The sequence below is a fragment of the Montipora capricornis genome, chromosome 3 (assembly GCF_036669925.1).
Source record: "Montipora capricornis isolate CH-2021 chromosome 3, ASM3666992v2, whole genome shotgun sequence".
Classification (NCBI taxonomy): domain Eukaryota; kingdom Metazoa; phylum Cnidaria; class Anthozoa; order Scleractinia; family Acroporidae; genus Montipora; species Montipora capricornis.
The window spans coordinates 72233607-72251106 of NC_090885.1; the positions used below are offsets into that span (position 1 = coordinate 72233607).

General features: G+C 40.2%; 2 protein-coding genes across 3 annotated transcripts; one reads left to right on the forward strand and one right to left on the reverse strand.

The window, feature by feature from the left end:
- The first annotated feature begins 558 nt into the window (after positions 1-558).
- LOC138043940 (uncharacterized) lies at positions 559-4832 on the forward strand. Its single transcript, XM_068890471.1, has 6 exons — positions 559-812; positions 1174-1251; positions 1860-1895; positions 2395-2472; positions 3259-3487; positions 3998-4832. Exons 1-6 carry the CDS (start codon positions 690-692, stop codon positions 4639-4641), a joined length of 1188 nt encoding a protein of 395 aa, XP_068746572.1. The 5' UTR covers positions 559-689; the 3' UTR covers positions 4642-4832.
- On the reverse strand, positions 4770-16146 carry LOC138043939 (ankyrin repeat domain-containing protein 24-like). 2 transcript variants are annotated; one of them, XM_068890469.1, is made up of 6 exons: positions 15793-16146; positions 12551-13427; positions 12021-12257; positions 7212-7290; positions 6595-6726; positions 4770-5841 (listed from the first exon to the last, which is right to left on the reverse strand). In XM_068890469.1, the coding sequence occupies exons 2-6, from the start codon at positions 13376-13378 to the stop codon at positions 5654-5656; spliced, it is 1464 nt and encodes a 487-aa protein (XP_068746570.1). In that variant the 5' UTR covers positions 13379-13427; positions 15793-16146; the 3' UTR covers positions 4770-5653. The 2 variants fall into 2 exon arrangements, with proteins under 2 accessions (XP_068746570.1, XP_068746571.1); XM_068890470.1 differs by having other exon boundaries at positions 7212-7263; positions 15793-15917.
- Positions 16147-17500: the final 1354 nt, after the last annotated feature.

The following is a 17500-nucleotide window of genomic DNA, read 5'->3' on the forward strand; positions in this document are numbered from 1 at the left end:
TTTCTATTGTAAACTCCTTTCTTACGAAACTTCACCATTTTGGAGGTGGGACAGGCGTGTGGCGCTGGCTGACTGCTCGTGCAATTATCACGTGACAAAAGAATAATTTGCAACAGCGATTCTTGGATTGATTTTGAGAAAAAGCATTTGAGGATCCAATAATTTTAATAGGATTTGTAAAAGTATTTCAGATTGGAAACACTCTTCAATACTGATTTGCCAAAAAAATTGTGATTTCCAATTTTCTTATGGATTTGACAAATATTTTGCGATTGTCCCTTATCGGTTTCCGTACGTTGGTGACGACTGTGACGATAATGATGATCATTATCATGTTTGTGATGACTACGAAAGGAAGGCCTGGTATCCGGCGGAGCCGTTTTTTGGCCGAGCCATAGGTCTCTGACCACCCATGGACTAATAAATACTTTGTTGCTTGAAGCTGCTCGTCTTACGGATGACTGGCTCCAATTAAAAGTGTTTTTTCTTAAATTCGTTGTTTACACTGTAAACACTGTCTCGATTTGGCTAATCCAACGTGGGGGCCAAGTCTGCAGTTAGGAAAATTGCCAAGTGTCAAAACCTGTCGATACCGGCTAATCGAAAGAATAAAAAGCCACTTAGCGCTATCGCTTGAAATAGTCTCATTTGCTTGGCGTTCGACGGTTTGACCTAGGAGGAAAAAGAACATGAATTTGATTTTAGGGATCGTTGTTGTTAGCTTAGCATTTTCATCGGCTAAGTTAAAGGAGTCTTCTCAGGAGAAGGGAAACGAAAACACTTCTCGGGCAAAAGACACCACCCCTAAGCAAGTAAGTTGATTTCATTCCTCTATCCTACATAGTAGACTATTAATATTTGAAGAACTTTTGATGTCTCAGCTTCCTTATGCTGAATCGGTTTTGGAGAGTCAGTAAATTACACATATAAGGTGGTTCTAATGATTGCACCTGAGCAAAATTCGATATCAGGGACGAAGTGTAGGCTTGAGATCTAGAAGCACTGTTTGTGAAACACGTTTTTTTCAAAATGAGCGAAGGTCGTCTTCAGAGAGTAACTTGAGTTGAGAAATTTCAAGCATAAATTGTTTGACTTGATAACAGCAACTACCCTAATGGAAATCAACTTTCTACATGGTATTTTCCCTTTCAAAGTTAACTGTTTTGTTCATAGGCACGTTTATGCAGATGTCTCAATGGACTCAATGGGCGAAACGGTTCTCCAGGAAGGGACGGTCGAGATGGCCCAAAGGTATCAGTAATATTTTATAAACTAGTTGTACCGGCTTGGCCAGCCTAAAAAATGACTCTTAGTCAAAGCAAAGTGTTCTCATCTCGAGATAACTCCTCGGTTTATGTTTAGGTCACAAAAAAATCGTGAGTACTTCAGAAGTGTTCGTGTCTTCAATTTACTGTAAAGGAAAACCTATCAAGGTTCAATTCACCACTCAGCAAACTCCGATTATTAGATAGTATCATAGGCACATTAGAATTTATCCCTCCCTCTTGGCTAATTACGAGAAGAAGTGTTTTGTAATCCCTGCCCCTCAGAGCTTGAGCTTTGTCCGCGACAAATTCCATCTTAAGTTTGGAGGTCGACACTTCTGGTGTAACCCTATATAATTTTGTCGAGTCTTCAAAATGCCCAAAGTAATCAAATCAATCAATTGGCTTCTTTTGAACAAATTTAAAAAACACAGAAAAACAACTTATTGGTCTTCCTTGAGATATTCTGAGACTCGAAGAATGGCATAACATTGGAAGTACGACAGAAAAGGTACGAGGTTTTTTTTTTTCCCAAGGAGAACCAGCTAATAATTAGCCAGTGTAAAATTTACTCTCTTTTTATCTGTTTTTCAGGGCGATCAAGGGACACAAGGTCCCATTGGGCCTGCGGTAAGTTACGACCAAAGATGATTCCTTTGCGACAAAAACATGCACATGTATTAGCCTAAACAGATTGGTAGTACTCCCTGGTATAATGTGTACATGTGTCTCCTTGGAAGTGATAATCTTGCGAAAACTGTCTGCAATATAAACACTCCAACTTTGCCTATCCGGAGATCAGTGGATCTACATGATAATTTTGTACCAACGGGTTTTTAAATTATCAAATTCGGGAGAACTAGCAGACCCTAGTAGAACTGAAGGTCAAAACATTGTGTAATTGGAGCATAGTTTCGGTAAAGCCATGTTGGTTCACCGAACAAGGCGGAAATGGTTGTTAATAGTATTGGCATAACCAGTTGTCAGTTACATAACCACATGTTATCTGAGGAAATTCGCTTTTACTCGGGCACTTTATTTTATTTGAAGTAAAACTATGCAGCATCACCGAGAGTAGGCGCTGTAATTTGTTACGCAGAATTCATCCTATTTGAGTTTTCATTCTCAGGGACCGGAAGGCCCCCCTGGATTGAGTGTCACTGGACCGAGAGGAGAACGGGGACATAGAGGATCATATGGAGTCAAGGTAAGTCACAATGTCAAAACATTATTTCAAAAATAAAGCACGTTGTCTGTAAAAATGCTCTTAGCTGGCAAGCTACTGTAGTTCATGGACGCTCCACTCTGGTAATCTGACGGAAAAAAATTCAAACAAAACATGGTTTAAAAAAAACCGACTAGAAGGAGGCGATCAGTTGGCCAAAGCATGGTAGAGCTAGTGGGGTATATTTGAGTTTCATTTGTGAAATGGTTTCGAGTTGTTTACCGTTGAATAAATCTCCGGTAACTAATTAAGTTTTTATGGAAACAGCGCTGCATGAAAGTAGTGCAAGATGGAGACGTCGGAGTAGCCTATTGACGATGGAATCATTTTCCTTTTCTGAAAACCTCGCAATGCCAGTAGAATTGATATAAAAAAAAAAGGGATCATGGTAAATAATAAATAAATGGCAGTGCTAATCACCCTTTTCTTGCAGTATTGGGGACTGAGTTGCGAAAGGGTGCAGCTCAGGATATCGGGCTGAAAGCATACGAAGGCGCCTCTGGCAGTCGCTGTACAGTCCATGTTTGATGTCGGAACACAGCACCACAGCTAGATGTTAATTAGCTGTGAGTCGATTTTGATGAGAGAGGAAAACCGGAGTAACCGGAGAAAAACCCTCAAATCAGGTTGAGATCGACTCAAACTCGCCCGATAGATAACCACTAAGCCACCCTAACTTTAAGCCAATTATTCCTCACATCTGTATTTTGAATGGTTCTCCCACGGGCGACCGGAACTCAAATGGAACATGTACCTTTACTTTTATAGGGAGGAAAAGGGGATGCTGGTCCGCCTGGCAAATTGCCGTCAGCCGTGATCCAAATTGGGTATACCGCCGACAACTGTACAGCATCAAAGGCTGGATCTATCCGATACATCTCGTCTCAACATACTTTGGAGTTTTGTGATGGCAATGAATGGCTGGCGATCATGTCTGCCGGAAGAGGCCATACCAAGATAAACCCAGGGCTCCATTGTCTTGATATACTGAAAGCTGGTAAGGCTTACTTTAAAAAGAGCCGCATGTAATTTTATTCTGCCAAAAGAACTTCTCTTTATACCTCATGGCGTTACACCTCCGCAATAATTCAAGCTTTTATTTGCTCAGTAAATTGTTGCTTTGAGTTTTTAATCGTTTTTACAAACCATTTCCAACTGAAAATCATTAAAGGTTGAATCCAAGAGTCATATAATAATTAAGTACGATCTTCCGGGCGAGTGTAGTCCTGAGAAGTACTGTTTAGGGTGACATTCACTGACAACCTGAGCGGAAGTCGTCTTCAGCATCAAGTGATTTGTGTAACGTCAGTAGACGGTACAAATACTCTGGTTATTAATGTGATAGGTCAACGATATCATGAAGTTATTGGTCGACTGTCACTTAAGCCTACATTTCATTGGCTGTAAAGACTGCAAACAGTGACTGGTACGTTTAAATGTCTGTATGTATATTGTGGGTACCCGTAGCTTTTGCCTTTTTTTGTGGTTTACTTCCTTCCGTACCTAGGTCACAGTCGTGGTGATGGGTTGTACTGGATCGATCCCGATGGAGCATCGCCAAGTAATTCGTTTCCAGCCTACTGCGATATGAGCACTGAGGGCGGAGGCTGGACTCTAGTTGCAACAAAGGTCAGTAGTTCCATGACCTATTTTATCAAATCAAGTTTCTCGGTAGCTGCAGCCGCATCGCTCGATAAAGACGCTGGTAGCTGCATTCATCCAAGTATGAGAGACACCTGGGAAGAAGTCATGTTCCGCTTTGGTGACGTCAGCGATATCCGGGTCGTTTACAACTGGAAAGAAGCAAGTCGTCCCGGGATCACGAATTCCTTTGACAGCTTTTTAATGGGAGGCAATTACGGGAATTATAGATATTCCAACAAGGTAGACTTTTACGGATTTTACAAATATAGTCCCGCAAATGAAGGCAAACGGTATCCACTCACAGGCTTTGCAACTGTTCGTAGGTTGCAGTTTTCATCCTCTGGAATCAACTCGAGGCAAAAGGGAAGCGAGGAATGGCTTAATTTGTGGTCAAGTGTGGATAATTCGAATGATTATTTCGCTTCAGACAACAGACAAGCGAATGGTACAAAGTGTATTGCGGGATACTGCTATCTCACCAAACCTATCTGGATGATGGTGCGATAAACTTTGTTTAAAACCATTCAATCAATCAATCAATCAATCAATCAATCAATCAATCAATCAATCAATCAATCAATCAATCAGTCAAGCAATTAGTGAATCCCTCAAGCAATCAATCATTCAATTTGATATAAGTTGGTGTAAATTGAATTTATTCAACAGTTTCAACTTTTTTTTACATTGATAGCTCCTCACTCCAATTACTTAGCCTCCTGGAAGAATTATTCAAATATTTCACAAGTCTCGACTGACTTGAAGTCCCCTACGAATTATTTGACTTGTGGCTTAAAATCTCCAAAGGTATTATTATCTCATACCTAATAAAGTACACCACGGCTACCGTCATAAAATATAATTTTGATTCTTGATGCGTTGCAGGGAATTAGCAGTGGGTGTCTCGATACTTCATGAGCATAAATAATTATCTTTTGTTAAAATAAAGTTTCCCTATCAATTTCATGCAAAAGTTTTACTTGTCTTGTCTTTTGACTTGTTTTCCATAAAACTCACTTATAACTGGTCTCTTTTCTCGACTATACATTTTTTGTACAAAACACGGGCTTAAAAATCAATGAGCGAAATCCCGCGCACGAAGACTGCTTGAGTTCTCCAAGGAACAACATTCTACTTCATGATCTTTGACGTTTGAAGGGAGTGCACTCCAGAGTCAGAACCATTTAATGCCTTTACCATTGTGAATGACTTTTTTCACAGTTACATGTAGGTTTTTTGGTCAAATCGCAACCAACGTCCGTGAACCAAACGGCGCCTAACTTGCCAAACCTTGCCTTGCGACTCAAAATTTCGCGCTGTATGTTTTCATGTCCTGCCACAGCCAGCCAATGCAGAAGTTACGCATTATTTGCTGTTCAGATAACCGAATGAAACAACGGCTCTGCATACACCCCGTACTTGGATGGCATGTTGGTACGGTGGTAAAGTTTACAGGTCTACCTTCCCTTCTTGTATTGTATTTGCCACGCACTATTGGTTTCAATACCCATAAGTCATTACCTCACATGCTGGAAGATGTTGAACTGTGGGGACCTGGAATCTCTTTCAGAGCGCTGTCACATGATGCAAGTCTCTTGTAAAGTTTATCGACTTCAGCATCACATCTCTTTCGTTTCAGTTTCAGTGAAGAGACTTCCAATTTCATTCTTTCGATTTCCTTTAGTTTGGTGCTGATTTGAGCGTCGACTTCTGCAAGTGATAAGTAATAGTACAACAATGAGTTGCCGCAGTTTTAGTTTTCCTCCATTCTGATTGGCAAACAGAAATGCGGTTGAAAGAAAGAGGAATTCCAGGGCAAAAAGAGGTAACAAACCCAGCATTCCGATTGGTCAATGATAGAACAAACTTTAAGATGACCAATCAAATGCGAGCCCCGGATGGGGCAATTTTTACGTGATCGCGTGATATGCGTGCGTTGCGTCTTCTTAAATGTAATTTCGATACGATCTCGAAATCTTTTAAAGTGTGTTAATAAAAAGAGTAAGGTTAGAAACATTTACTAGTGCACATTTACTCAAAATTGCACTCAATATAATGTGATTACCCATATTAACATACAACTTACACTAATACTGGGATTGCGGTATAGCTTCTACATGTAACTTGCGCAGAGGACTAGGCCCTAAGATCTCACGGCAAGTAGGACGACGACTCAAGATTTGTTAAAGGTAGTCTACCGAGCCGATTCTGAGAAAAGAGAGTTCCAGGTTTAATAGTTTTAAACAAAAAATAGCGATGCCGTCATCCAGCACATTAACTTACAGCTTTTGGACGGTAAGGACCAAACTGCGATCAGGCGTACTTTTCTTTAGACAGGGTGCGAAAAGGTCGCGCCCTCTCTAAAGAAAAGTACGCCTGATCGCAGGTTAGTAAGCAAAAGAGTGTCTTGCTAATTAAAATGTACACAGCAACCAAGAATAATGAAAAAAAAAACCGGTTCACCTTTTGCTTGAGTTTGTATCTTCCGTAGATTACTTTCATCTCTGTTTCGAGCTCTTGATAACAATGCCGATACGTCATTTAGTAAGCCTGCTTCTCCGAGATGCTTCAGCAATGGAGAATTACTTGTTAAATCTTTAAAAAGTCAAGAGTATGAAGAAATGAAAGTCAACGAATTAGCAAACTGGCCATTTATCTTTCTCTAAAAACGAAAATCCAAGACAAAACCAGCTCCGTGAAATCCATGTGACTCCACCATCCCACCCCTCCCAGGGCACTTAATTCATTTAGCTGCCAACCCATGATTTGATATTTGCCTTCATGGGTCTGCCGCGTGAGTGGAGATTGTCAGTTTTTTCGACATCATGAAATTTCACGGTATTTTTCTTCATGTAACATGACAATTTTGTTTTTCCGTATTTTTGTAAAAAAAACCCTGTAGGTTGTATTCTTACGCTTATAATGGCCACATATTGTGTTGGTTTTCCACTATTTTCCCTTTTAATTGTGCATAATACTAGGTAGTGAGCCACACTGCTAGTAAAATTAGCACGGAAGACAAAAAAAGGGGATGAAAAACATTGCCATAATTTTTCATGAAAACAGGAAAAGACAATTACCTGAAGAGGATGCACTGCTTGAGGCTTGCTCCTCTTGCAGCTGCTGTATTTGCTGCAAAAATGATGACACACCTGTCAACTACAGGTGGAAAGAAATAAAGCCAAACGCCAAGGAAAGTGTGTAAGTACATGTGAGTGAAATGTGAAGCACCTGGCAAATAACGAGACTTCTAGCTGCAGAAGCCCTTCACCCATCATCCAGCCAGGTCAACCAAATGCGGGCACAGATACACCAACACACCACAAAACTCTGTGTTCTACTCTTTACCATGGGCGTGTGGGTTCTTTAACATCACACAGTGTTAACAGCAAGGGTTGTTATATGGGATCTTCATTTTATAGTTCATATCTAAGAACACTTAATCCATTAACACCTAAACCGCCCTCGACCGACAGAGTATTAAAATCTATTAAGTCCCACTCCTGAGGGTTGTCCAATACACTCGACTAGACTCCCGTCGTGTATACTCAAGTTCCATTGGAAAACCGGAAGTCTAGCAGTGAAAATTGTAAGGGATCAAATGGTAACAAGTAGATTCCACTTGAGGGTCAAGTTTTCCATTCGTTAGAGACTTACAAAGAAAGTTTATGTGCTTGTTCTTGGAGGCCCTAGGAAAGTGTTCCATTGGACTCCAATGGATCCATTGGCAACGAATAGATTCCACTGGAGTGACAAGTTTTCTATTCGTTAGAGACTTCGAAATAAATCTATACTTGTCCTTGGAGGCCCAAGAAAACTGTTCCATTGGACTCCAGAGGATCGATTCGCACGAACAGATTCCACTGGACTTCGTGTTTCGCGACTTTAGTACGTATTGAAAAGTGTGGAAATATTTTTTTGAAGATAAATATATGTTTCGTATGTTGCTAAAAACGCAAGTTTATTGACATGTGGCTGTGTCGCCAGATAGAACTGAAGTTGCACGAAATTCGTTTGAAAGTCCATTGAGAACCATAACAGCCAAAAGTGAAAAAAAAGAACAGAAAAAAAAAAAGAACGTGTGATAATCGAAAGCCAAACATTTAATTTTGTATCATGAACAGGCTTATTAACATAGATGAAATAGAAACAAAGAAGGTGTGATCATTACAATGCGTTGCGCGCTTGTTTTTAACATAACTTATTTCAAATCTCGTCTTTGAGAATGAGTTATACACAATGTGTTGCGCGCTTGTTTCAAATATCGGCTTTAGGAACGAGGTATACACAAAGCTGTCATTTTCAGGAAAGGAGACGAGTATCCTTGGAGAAGACGCTATGACTGATACGGAATTGTGCACGTGCATATACAAGTGAATTTTCAACAATAGCAATGATGAGTTGTCCCCTGTGTATTTCGTAGTTTATCTGGATTAGTAAAAAGGCGTATCTAAATAAGTGTCACCTTTATAGGTCAATGGATCAATGATGTATAATTATCATAATATATTTGGAATTGAGGGTGCGATGGATAAATACTGTTATGTTTCATATATCGCTAAAAACATAAGCCTATTGAGATGTAACCATGTGGCCTGATAGAACTGAAGATGCACGATATTCGTGTGAAAGTCCATTAAGAACCGCTGGGCCATCATGCACACGCTTATTAACATAGACAAAATAAAAACAAAGAAAGTTTGATAAAGTTACAATGTGTTGCGCGCTTGTTTCTTTACTCGGCTTATTTCAAATCTCGGCTTTAAAGGAGAACTGAAGGCCAAAAGCAATTTCTTCAACAATTTTATTTGAAAGCCTCACATAGGTAAAGTTAAGTTTGTGGAGTTATTGCCTCTCGTTTCCTGTATTTTGCGAGAAAATTACGTTCGAAGTTGGGCTTTTCCCGCTTTTTCGACCTTTTCAGTGCGTGCTCAAAAACTAAATCAGCAACCTTCTGTGACATATGATATGGGGAAAAGCGATTTCGTAATCAAGAGAAACAAGGTAAACACGAGTGCTGCTGTGGATATTTTCTTCGTTGCTTTGCTGTTTCTTCGCGGACTCAATATTCACGAACAACATCAGTTTTAACACTGCTTCTAAATGGAGTGTTCCCGCATGTCTTCCCCATATCATACGTCATAAGCTGCAAAAATGACCGCTGACTCCTCCATTCTGAGCCGCAATGCTGATGGTCCAAAATCGGAATAAAAACGTTTTTATAAGTAAAGGTTTTTTTTAAACAATTTGAAGTAAAAACTAACGGTAAAAACAAGCCACGTTTTCGACCGAACTTTGGTCATTATCAAGCTGAAAGTGAAGATAAAAATTTTTGCATCTGTGTCAATATGAAACAAAGAAGAAAAAAGGAAGAAACAAAGAAGAAAAATTTATATTTCTGCAAAAAGATTTATCTTCACTTTTAGCTTGATAATGACCGTTATGTTGAACCTCATAAGTTGTCTTGACAAGGTTCCTTAGTTGTGTTTACTGATAGTATTTACAGGTATAGCATTTTTAGATCTTACAATTTTCAGTAGTTTTCAACTTGTGTATTACGTTTGTAATTAGTTAGATTTTAAGTAGTTAGTTCCTTAGTTAATGTGATGCATGTATAGCTACCATGTAGAAATACTGTCAATTAATCTTTGTTGTTATTATCATTATTATCATCATCATCATCATCATCATCATCATCATCATTATTACTATTATTCTTATTATTATTGCATCTTTGTTTCTTTCTCACTATCTCATTTATACCAACAAAGCGGGATGTAATTCCTGGGCTTTGTGGCCTTCATCCGTTTTTTTTTCTGTTTGTAGAAGAACTTAACGATCTCAGTGTTCTGAGATAGAATTCATTTTTGGGCGTTCTTGAGTAGATAGAGTGTTTCTCTTGTCTTCTGTCAGTGTGTTGAGGTTTTCCCTCAGTGTTAGGTTGTATCCTCCAAGGAAGTCTAAGACAATGTTGAACTGTGCTACTTCGCATTCCCTGTATATGTCCTTTATTCCTGCTCTCAAGTTCCGTATTTTCCTTTACCTTTCCTACTTGACATACTGATCCCTCAAGCAAATACCATTTATTCTTGACCTTGTCCCACACAGACATATCTATACGATTAGCACCATTGATGGTGCTCTCTTTAGATGAAATGGAACATTCCATTGTAATTTGCTTGTGGTATTCTATAGTACTCGGACTGAGGTTGTTTTTGTTGGTACCATGGTTTGCTGTAATCGCTTTCCTGGTATCCATACTTGTGTAGTAGATAGTGGTAAACGTAAACGGGTCTGAGCATATGATCGTGTCTTGCCACGTAAAGTGTTTGTGCAATTTTAGAGCACATTGCTTACAACAAGTCATGTGTTGTGGATTATTATTATAATTATTATTATCATTATTATTATTAAGTTCGGTCGAAACGTCGCGTGTTTTACCGTTAATTTTTACTTTAAAACATTTCTTTAGGTGGAAAAACGACGGATATGCCAGAAACAAAGTTGAAAACATTATTGTGCATGGTCTCGTATGAATAAAAAATGTTATTTTTTTTCCTTCAGTTCCCCTTTAAGAACGAGGTATACACAATGTGTTTTGCCCTTGTTGCTTTGCGTAGCTTATTTGAAATATTGCGAGTTGACTTCCGGTAACTCCATTGGACTATTATTTCCCCCTCTGTTAATTGCAAGCGTTTAGACTTCTGATTTTATTTCACGAGTAGACTTCTGGTATTGGACTCAGTGCAACTCCAGTAGACTCCGATGGTCTTCACCCTCCCCAACGTGAGACAGATATGACTTCCGGTTCCATTTCACAACTAGACTCATAGTACCTCCAATGAATCTAGATTTCATGACTGGAATCTAGTTGAGTGCATTGGACATGTGTGTGTGTGTGTGTGCCACTCCTAAGAGTCAATGGGTTAAAGTCTAACCATTTGTAAATGGGACAATCACATGGCTTTTGGAGGGCATTTTGTTTATTTGTGGCCCAAGTAGCATCATTTGTGCCCGAGCGGAGCGAGGGTGCAAGTGATGCTACAAGGAACAAAAATAAACTACCTGCCCGAGAAAAGTCATTTGATTATCATTGTTATCAATACACAAGGCCAAATAGTACCAATTCATTTAATAAGAAATGCATGAAACTATGGTATGGAAATGTCCCTCAGTGTATACAAACAAAGGTTGTGAGAATGAAAGGAATGTATATATTTGAAGTGCGGTTGTAGACAAATGTAGAAGTGATCCTCGCACTTAAATAGGACGATCTCATTGGCCGAGCGAAATAATGTATTTTCAGCCTGCACATTTCCTGTTTGGCCCACAAAAAGGCGCGTTTTACAGAGGGCAATTTGTCATTTGGCCACGGGTATTGATAATAATGTAACTACACTGTACAACAGAAACAGTTTCTCCTCAGTTATTTTAAGACTCTGTGTTGCTCCGGCTGGGGTTTGAACCCACACACTGAATGGGAGACCAATTTTCAACAACCTGAGCCAACCAGTGGGTGGTTGAGTACCGTAATTCAAAGACATTTTCTATGACTGGTGCATGTTTTGCTTGGCTATCATGAAATAAGAAGATGTTCCGAATCAACTTAGTTGTAACAACATGGTGACATCCAGGACAATCCACAATGAGTGAGTGCATCTTTTGAATGCCCAGCCCAAAGTGCAGTCATATTTAGTGCAACAGTAGCAAGGTTCTTGTACATTACTGTTAAGATCTTGAACACTCATATACTGTACGAGGCCCAAGAAACTGACTCTATTGACAGGATGATCAGAGGAGCAACTGACTTAATCAGTGTTTTGAGAACATTGCACAAGTGAAACCAAAATAAAATGCATGTACATGTTTAAGTGTTTTTGCAAGCAAACCTGGTCGGTATCTTCATTGTCATCCAAGGGTTCTACTTTGATATTCACAGACTGCACGTGTGCAATGCGAGGATAAATGGAATCATCATCTTCATTGTCTATTGTTGCTGCACTGGAAGGTGAGTTTCCATCAAGGCTCAGTGGAGGTGATGGTGTCATCAAACCAGAGTAGCCTAGCTCTCTGGTACTCTCAGCAGCAGACAGGTTGTCAAGAACAGACTCATCTGTTTCCACAACCTGAAGATAAAAACGAAAAATGCATTGCAAATGGATTTTTACTGGCATCCAAACCCACTCGGGAGCTTCTGGACTACCTCTGCATTATTTCAAAAGAGTTTCCTGCCATGGGATCATCATTAAACAATAAAATTCTACATTTCCCAAACTTAAGTACTACCATAAATTTGGATTACCAATCAACTATGCCACCAGTTAGTTAAACAAATAGTTCAAAGTGAGCCGAAAGGATAAATTGTGTACCTTTATTGCAGCAGGTTTTTAAGGATGCAAGATGTTTATCAAAGTCCCACCTTAATTAGTTCTTCCACAATAGACTCAGTTCCGCCGGCAAGAGCAATATCAAGAGCAGTCTGTCCGTCATTATTCCTTATGCTTCTATCTGCACCAGCTACAATAAGGCTCTTAATGGCTTGTGTGCAGTACTCCACTTTATGACGCTCTCCACGAGCCAAGATATGTAGGACTGTTTCTCCTGAATCATTGACGGAATTCAATATAGCATCAGAATAATCCCCCATCTTCTTCCCTTTGTTAACTATAACCTCAATGCAGGACAGAAAGAAGTTTGGCTTGTGATCACCATTTACTAGCATGTGTGCTGCAGTGTGAAGGGGAGTTTGTCCATGTGCTTCATCTTTGATCATCAACGCTTCTTTCAAAAGTGCAACCATCTTTGAAAATTTTGGATTGAGTTCTTTCACTGTAAACTTGGGCCTTGATTTGTACAAGAACTGAATCGCCCGATGAAGGGCTGTCTCACCGTTTCCTGAAGATCTTGCCACAGGATTAAACCCACTGGCAAGCATCCACTCCAGAGCATTGCACTTTCCTAGAGCTGCTGCCCAGTGTATGAGGGGGAAGCGATTTTCCGTCACAGCATCTGGAACATCATCATCCTTGCTCCACCCTCCCTTGGTGTACTTTTCAACACATTCTTTTAGGTTGTCTAGATTTGACAATGATCCCAGCATATCAGTACAATTAACAATAGCAACTAGCAATTCGTGATGTTCTGGACACTCTTTGTTCTTTTCACAGAATGGTGTGCATTTGCGCATTGTAGGTTCTTGGTTCATCTTTGAGAAGTCTTGATAAGCCGTTGCCATAGAAGCCATCATAGCACTTGACAGGATTTTTATATCCCTTGCTGAATTGTTTCTTACAAACCTGAACAAAATGATATTAGTTTTGAGTCTGGATTTAAATACAATGTAAGAAACATTCAGATTCTTACCTCAAACTTGCATACAATGCACATATTAAGATCAACAAGCTGTCTTCTCTAAAAGTTGTAGGCTAGGAGAAGAGGGGCAAGGTAGGGGACTGGGGGAGACTTGCACATGAAAGGGGTGGGAATGCTCATTGTCTCACTTAGGGGTGTAAATTTCTCACTTAGGGTGTTCTGGGCAAAGCGCCATCATAGGTAGCCATGAAGGTCTTGTTTACAGTTGCATGCAAAGAAATATAAAAATATACGGTACATTCAACATGTTTTAAATATGGTCTCTTTTAGGGGTCAAAAGAAGCCTGGGGCACACCCGGATTGGTCTCCTTTATGGGTTGAATTCAAAATTTCCAATGAGCATCACTGTCCCTTCATATTCAAAGTCCCTCCCCCTTCCCCCTGGGGGTAGGAGAAATATGGGGAAATTCAGCTCTCTTTAATCTTCCCTAGATGCTGTATGGTTCTGAATCCTTTTTGTCCCTCCAATGACAAGAATGTTTTACATCTATTGAGTATTCTCATTAACTGTACATGAAGAAGCAAGTACAGATAGAGATTATCAAAGGGTAAGAAGGCATTTCCCATACACCAGCCATTTTGAAAAGAAAGAAACCACCAGAACAATATTATGGTAACCAAATGCTGACCCAAGTGTGAGAAGGATTTCTACAAGTAAGAACCAACCATATCAGTTTACTGAAATAAGTAAACTTGGAGTTCAGTGCCCAAAATAAGAATCCACTTCCCCTTTAATATGGTTGCTATTGCTCTCTTTTATATCCACCAACTCTGAAGTAGACACAATATCACACTTTGTTGGCTGCAAAAAAGGTCCTTCCTTGTTGTTCTTTTTTCCTCATTCTTGCAAAAAACCTATATCTTTTTTTGTGTTCTTCCTCCCAGACTCAGAACACTTGAAAAATATTAATTGATTTTTTTAATGGTCGTACACCATAAAGTAACAAGGGAGTTTCGGCAACTGTTCAATCGTTATTAATTTGATTCCGTTGACCTGGCCTCTTATTTTAGTGCTGCTGGTTTACTCAATCACCAAGGATAAACAAAGGTATTCGTCTTTCAAAGCCGATTCGGGGAGACCTGAGCGAGAATTAAAAAAACCTTCATGACTCCCACGTGTACTGTCTTCATCCCGCCATAAACAAAATTATAATGTTAAATTCCTTCAAGATAACTCGAAGTGAACGCGTTTTCTTTCGAGTTTGAATTTTAATTTAATATTCAAATGGCTTATAACATCACCTAATCTACCGTCAGGACTTTATTATCGCTGATACAAATCGATTTTACGCAACCCGTTCGTCTAAAACCCATGCCAAACGAAAAACAAAGAATTAAAATTGTTACGTAAGAAGCTAAAAATATCTTTAAGTGGAACAGCACGTTCCCTCGGGACTGCATGCAATCGGCTGCCGTTGTCTACGGTTCCGAAGTGTATATCCTGCTAGTTCTGTTTTCTTTTATTACTTCAATCAAATGAAAAGTTGCGTTTCTTTGGACCTTTGTGTTTGAAAAGGAGCTAAAGGGCAAGTGGATCCCTCGAATCAAATGAAGGAAAGGCGGCAACCTTCGAGAATCTACCAGATTTCAGTCGCTAAGAAATTACCATCTTATCTTATTCCGATGGACAAAACAACGGAACAATTACTTTCCTTCACATGTTAAAATGAACACACATCGGGCGATTCGTTTCCGATTTCTGCGGTTTTTCATTTCGACAAAAAAGCCGCCGGGTTTCTCGCAAACAAAGACGATTGTTTCGGCGCGGCTGACTTGGCCGACCCTCTACGAATAGGCGTCATGTCCCTGATGAGTGTTTTTTTCTTTCCTTGCTAGACTCTGTTTACGAAAACGGCTAATGAATTTTGTGAACAGCATCAAAACTTATTTATTCTTGTTTGCTGCACCAAATGCTGCTGACTTTAGAAAAACCCCCCTCATTTCAGCATTTGTGGCCACATCATCTTGAATCATCCGTGCTTCAGGGCTGTCAGCATCCGAAAGATCTTGACGAGTCAGTCAGCAAGACCACGACTTCGACGAATTTACCAAAACGACTTGACGCAGTGGTAAACAGTACCGGTATTCATCACTTTTCATTACCTGGCCTCGAAGTAGATCACTATGATCGGTAAGCAACCGAACGAGAGTCCGCGACATGACCGAGAATAAGCCTTCAGTTGACATCATAAACACAGCCGCGAGGGTTGTCGCTTTCGACTAAATTTATTCTTTACTTCGGCGGCACAGTAATTAATAACGAGGGAAAAGGATTTAATTGAAACTCACCTTGTCCCAGTTACTTCTAAGATGAAGATATAATTCGTTGAACTATGTTCTTTCTGAAGAGGACATGAAGCTGACGAAGGCGACTTCGCGGCAGTTCGTCAGCAGTAACCAATGCTATCTTTGAGGGAGGTAGCCTGGCTTGTCAATCAAACGTGCCACCACGGAAGGACGTGACAACATCAGGTATTATCTTCCTTACACCTCATAGGCTGCTTCCACAGTTTTGCATTTCAAATACTCTTGAGTTTGTCACCACAAACAAAGTGCTATTGAACACATCTGTGCTGTGAGTTGTCAGTTGTTCTTTGTCCTTAGCCAATCGGCCCTCCGCTGGGTGACTGGTGTCTTGTCCTTTATTCTCTTGCGACCTGTTGCGGTGTGGAGACAGTTCAATTTTTTTTCCTCGTTCCTCGTACCTTTTCATCGTTAATCGCATGGCTGACGATTGTTCGTCGATGCGTAATTATCGGCCACCCGACTCGTTCTTTGGTTGCTTCCTAAAAGAAATATCTTGGCGATGAATCTGGCCATCTGCCCCGGCTGACAGGATGTAAAAACTGTGCATCTTGAAAATTAAATTAAATTGAATTAAACGCTCCTTCCGACTGAAAGCGGTCTGCACACTCAAATCGCGATATTTGGCTCTCCGGAAACAGACTGCTTCCTGTATCGTGTTTCTTTCAGATCGAAGCGGAAATCACGTATCCTACCTTTGTAAAGTCAGTTTCGAAACTTCTTTGAGTATCGTTATATGTGAACGTCCGTGTCTACTGTATAGCGAGTTCTGAAGGTCAAATACCAGACCAAAGTGGTAGGATATTCTGAAAACTCCCCCGTCACGAAACTTCAACCGAGCAAACTCCTCTTAACGAGATGGCATTCACTTTTCACTGGGAAATGAACGCCAAGGAAAGTAAGTTTCCTTACGGCTTCTATTTGACAAACTTTTTAAGTGAGAACCACTTGTTTTAGGCAAGAAACCGACGAACAACGGTAGTACTTCGATCTCAAACGTATAAAATGTCATTACTTATGTTAACTGTGAAGTGGCGATTGAATTAGAGATATAGAAGGCTATAACTTGGTCGATCGTTTGACACGAGAAGAGCTCCCCTTGCTCGTCAGGTACATGAAAGAGTCCCTCCCAAGCCGGGGGAGGGACAGGGGGAGGGGGAGGGGGAGGGGGAGGGGGTTGCCTTTAAAAGTGTGATTGTCTAAATAAAAAGGAACTTTCTTTAGTGCTCGGGCACTAATTGGGGATACCGCTGTACAGAAATCAAATCAAGTAACTCAAAGCAAATCAGATGTTGGTATTTGAACGGAGGGGAAAACCGGAGTAACGAGGAGAAGACCTGTAGGAGCAGAGTCTGGGAATTGGTGGGAAGCAAGGGATGTCAGTGCGCCATCCCTGCTTCTCCTTACGTTTGGAAAAATATCGTGACGACTTTGTGACTAACACGGTTTTTGGGCAACCTTCACGTTGTGGTTACTCAGAACTCGCTTGATAGATTCCGTAACCCCTTGAACTTACGAGATAACGGCCGGAAATCAGCAACCGCAGTGATCTCGTCACACGTAGTGAAACCGGCTTTGTGCAGTTATGCAAGAAAGTCTTTCGGTAGCCACTGCCATTTAAAACGCTGAGTACAAATTCTCGTTCCTTCGCCTAAGAATCACAGAAAGATGGAAATCATTCACTTTTCATGGT

Excerpts from the sequence above, each read along its gene's own strand:
- LOC138043939 (XM_068890469.1), bottom strand. The coding sequence starts at position 13,378 with ATGATGGCTTCTATGGCAACGGCTTATCAAGACTTCTCAAAGATGAAC. Across the intron at positions 6,727-7,211 it reads AAGCAGTGCATCCTCTTCAG|ATTTAACAAGTAATTCTCCA; the intron begins GTAATTGTCTTT and ends GACTTTTTAAAG. Across the intron at positions 5,842-6,594 it reads GATACAAACTCAAGCAAAAG|AAGTCGACGCTCAAATCAGC; the intron begins GTGAACCGGTTT and ends TATCACTTGCAG.
- LOC138043940 (XM_068890471.1), top strand. The coding sequence starts at position 690 with ATGAATTTGATTTTAGGGATCGTTGTTGTTAGCTTAGCATTTTCATCG. Across the intron at positions 1,896-2,394 it reads AAGGTCCCATTGGGCCTGCG|GGACCGGAAGGCCCCCCTGG; the intron begins GTAAGTTACGAC and ends TTTCATTCTCAG. Across the intron at positions 3,488-3,997 it reads TCTTGATATACTGAAAGCTG|GTCACAGTCGTGGTGATGGG; the intron begins GTAAGGCTTACT and ends TTCCGTACCTAG.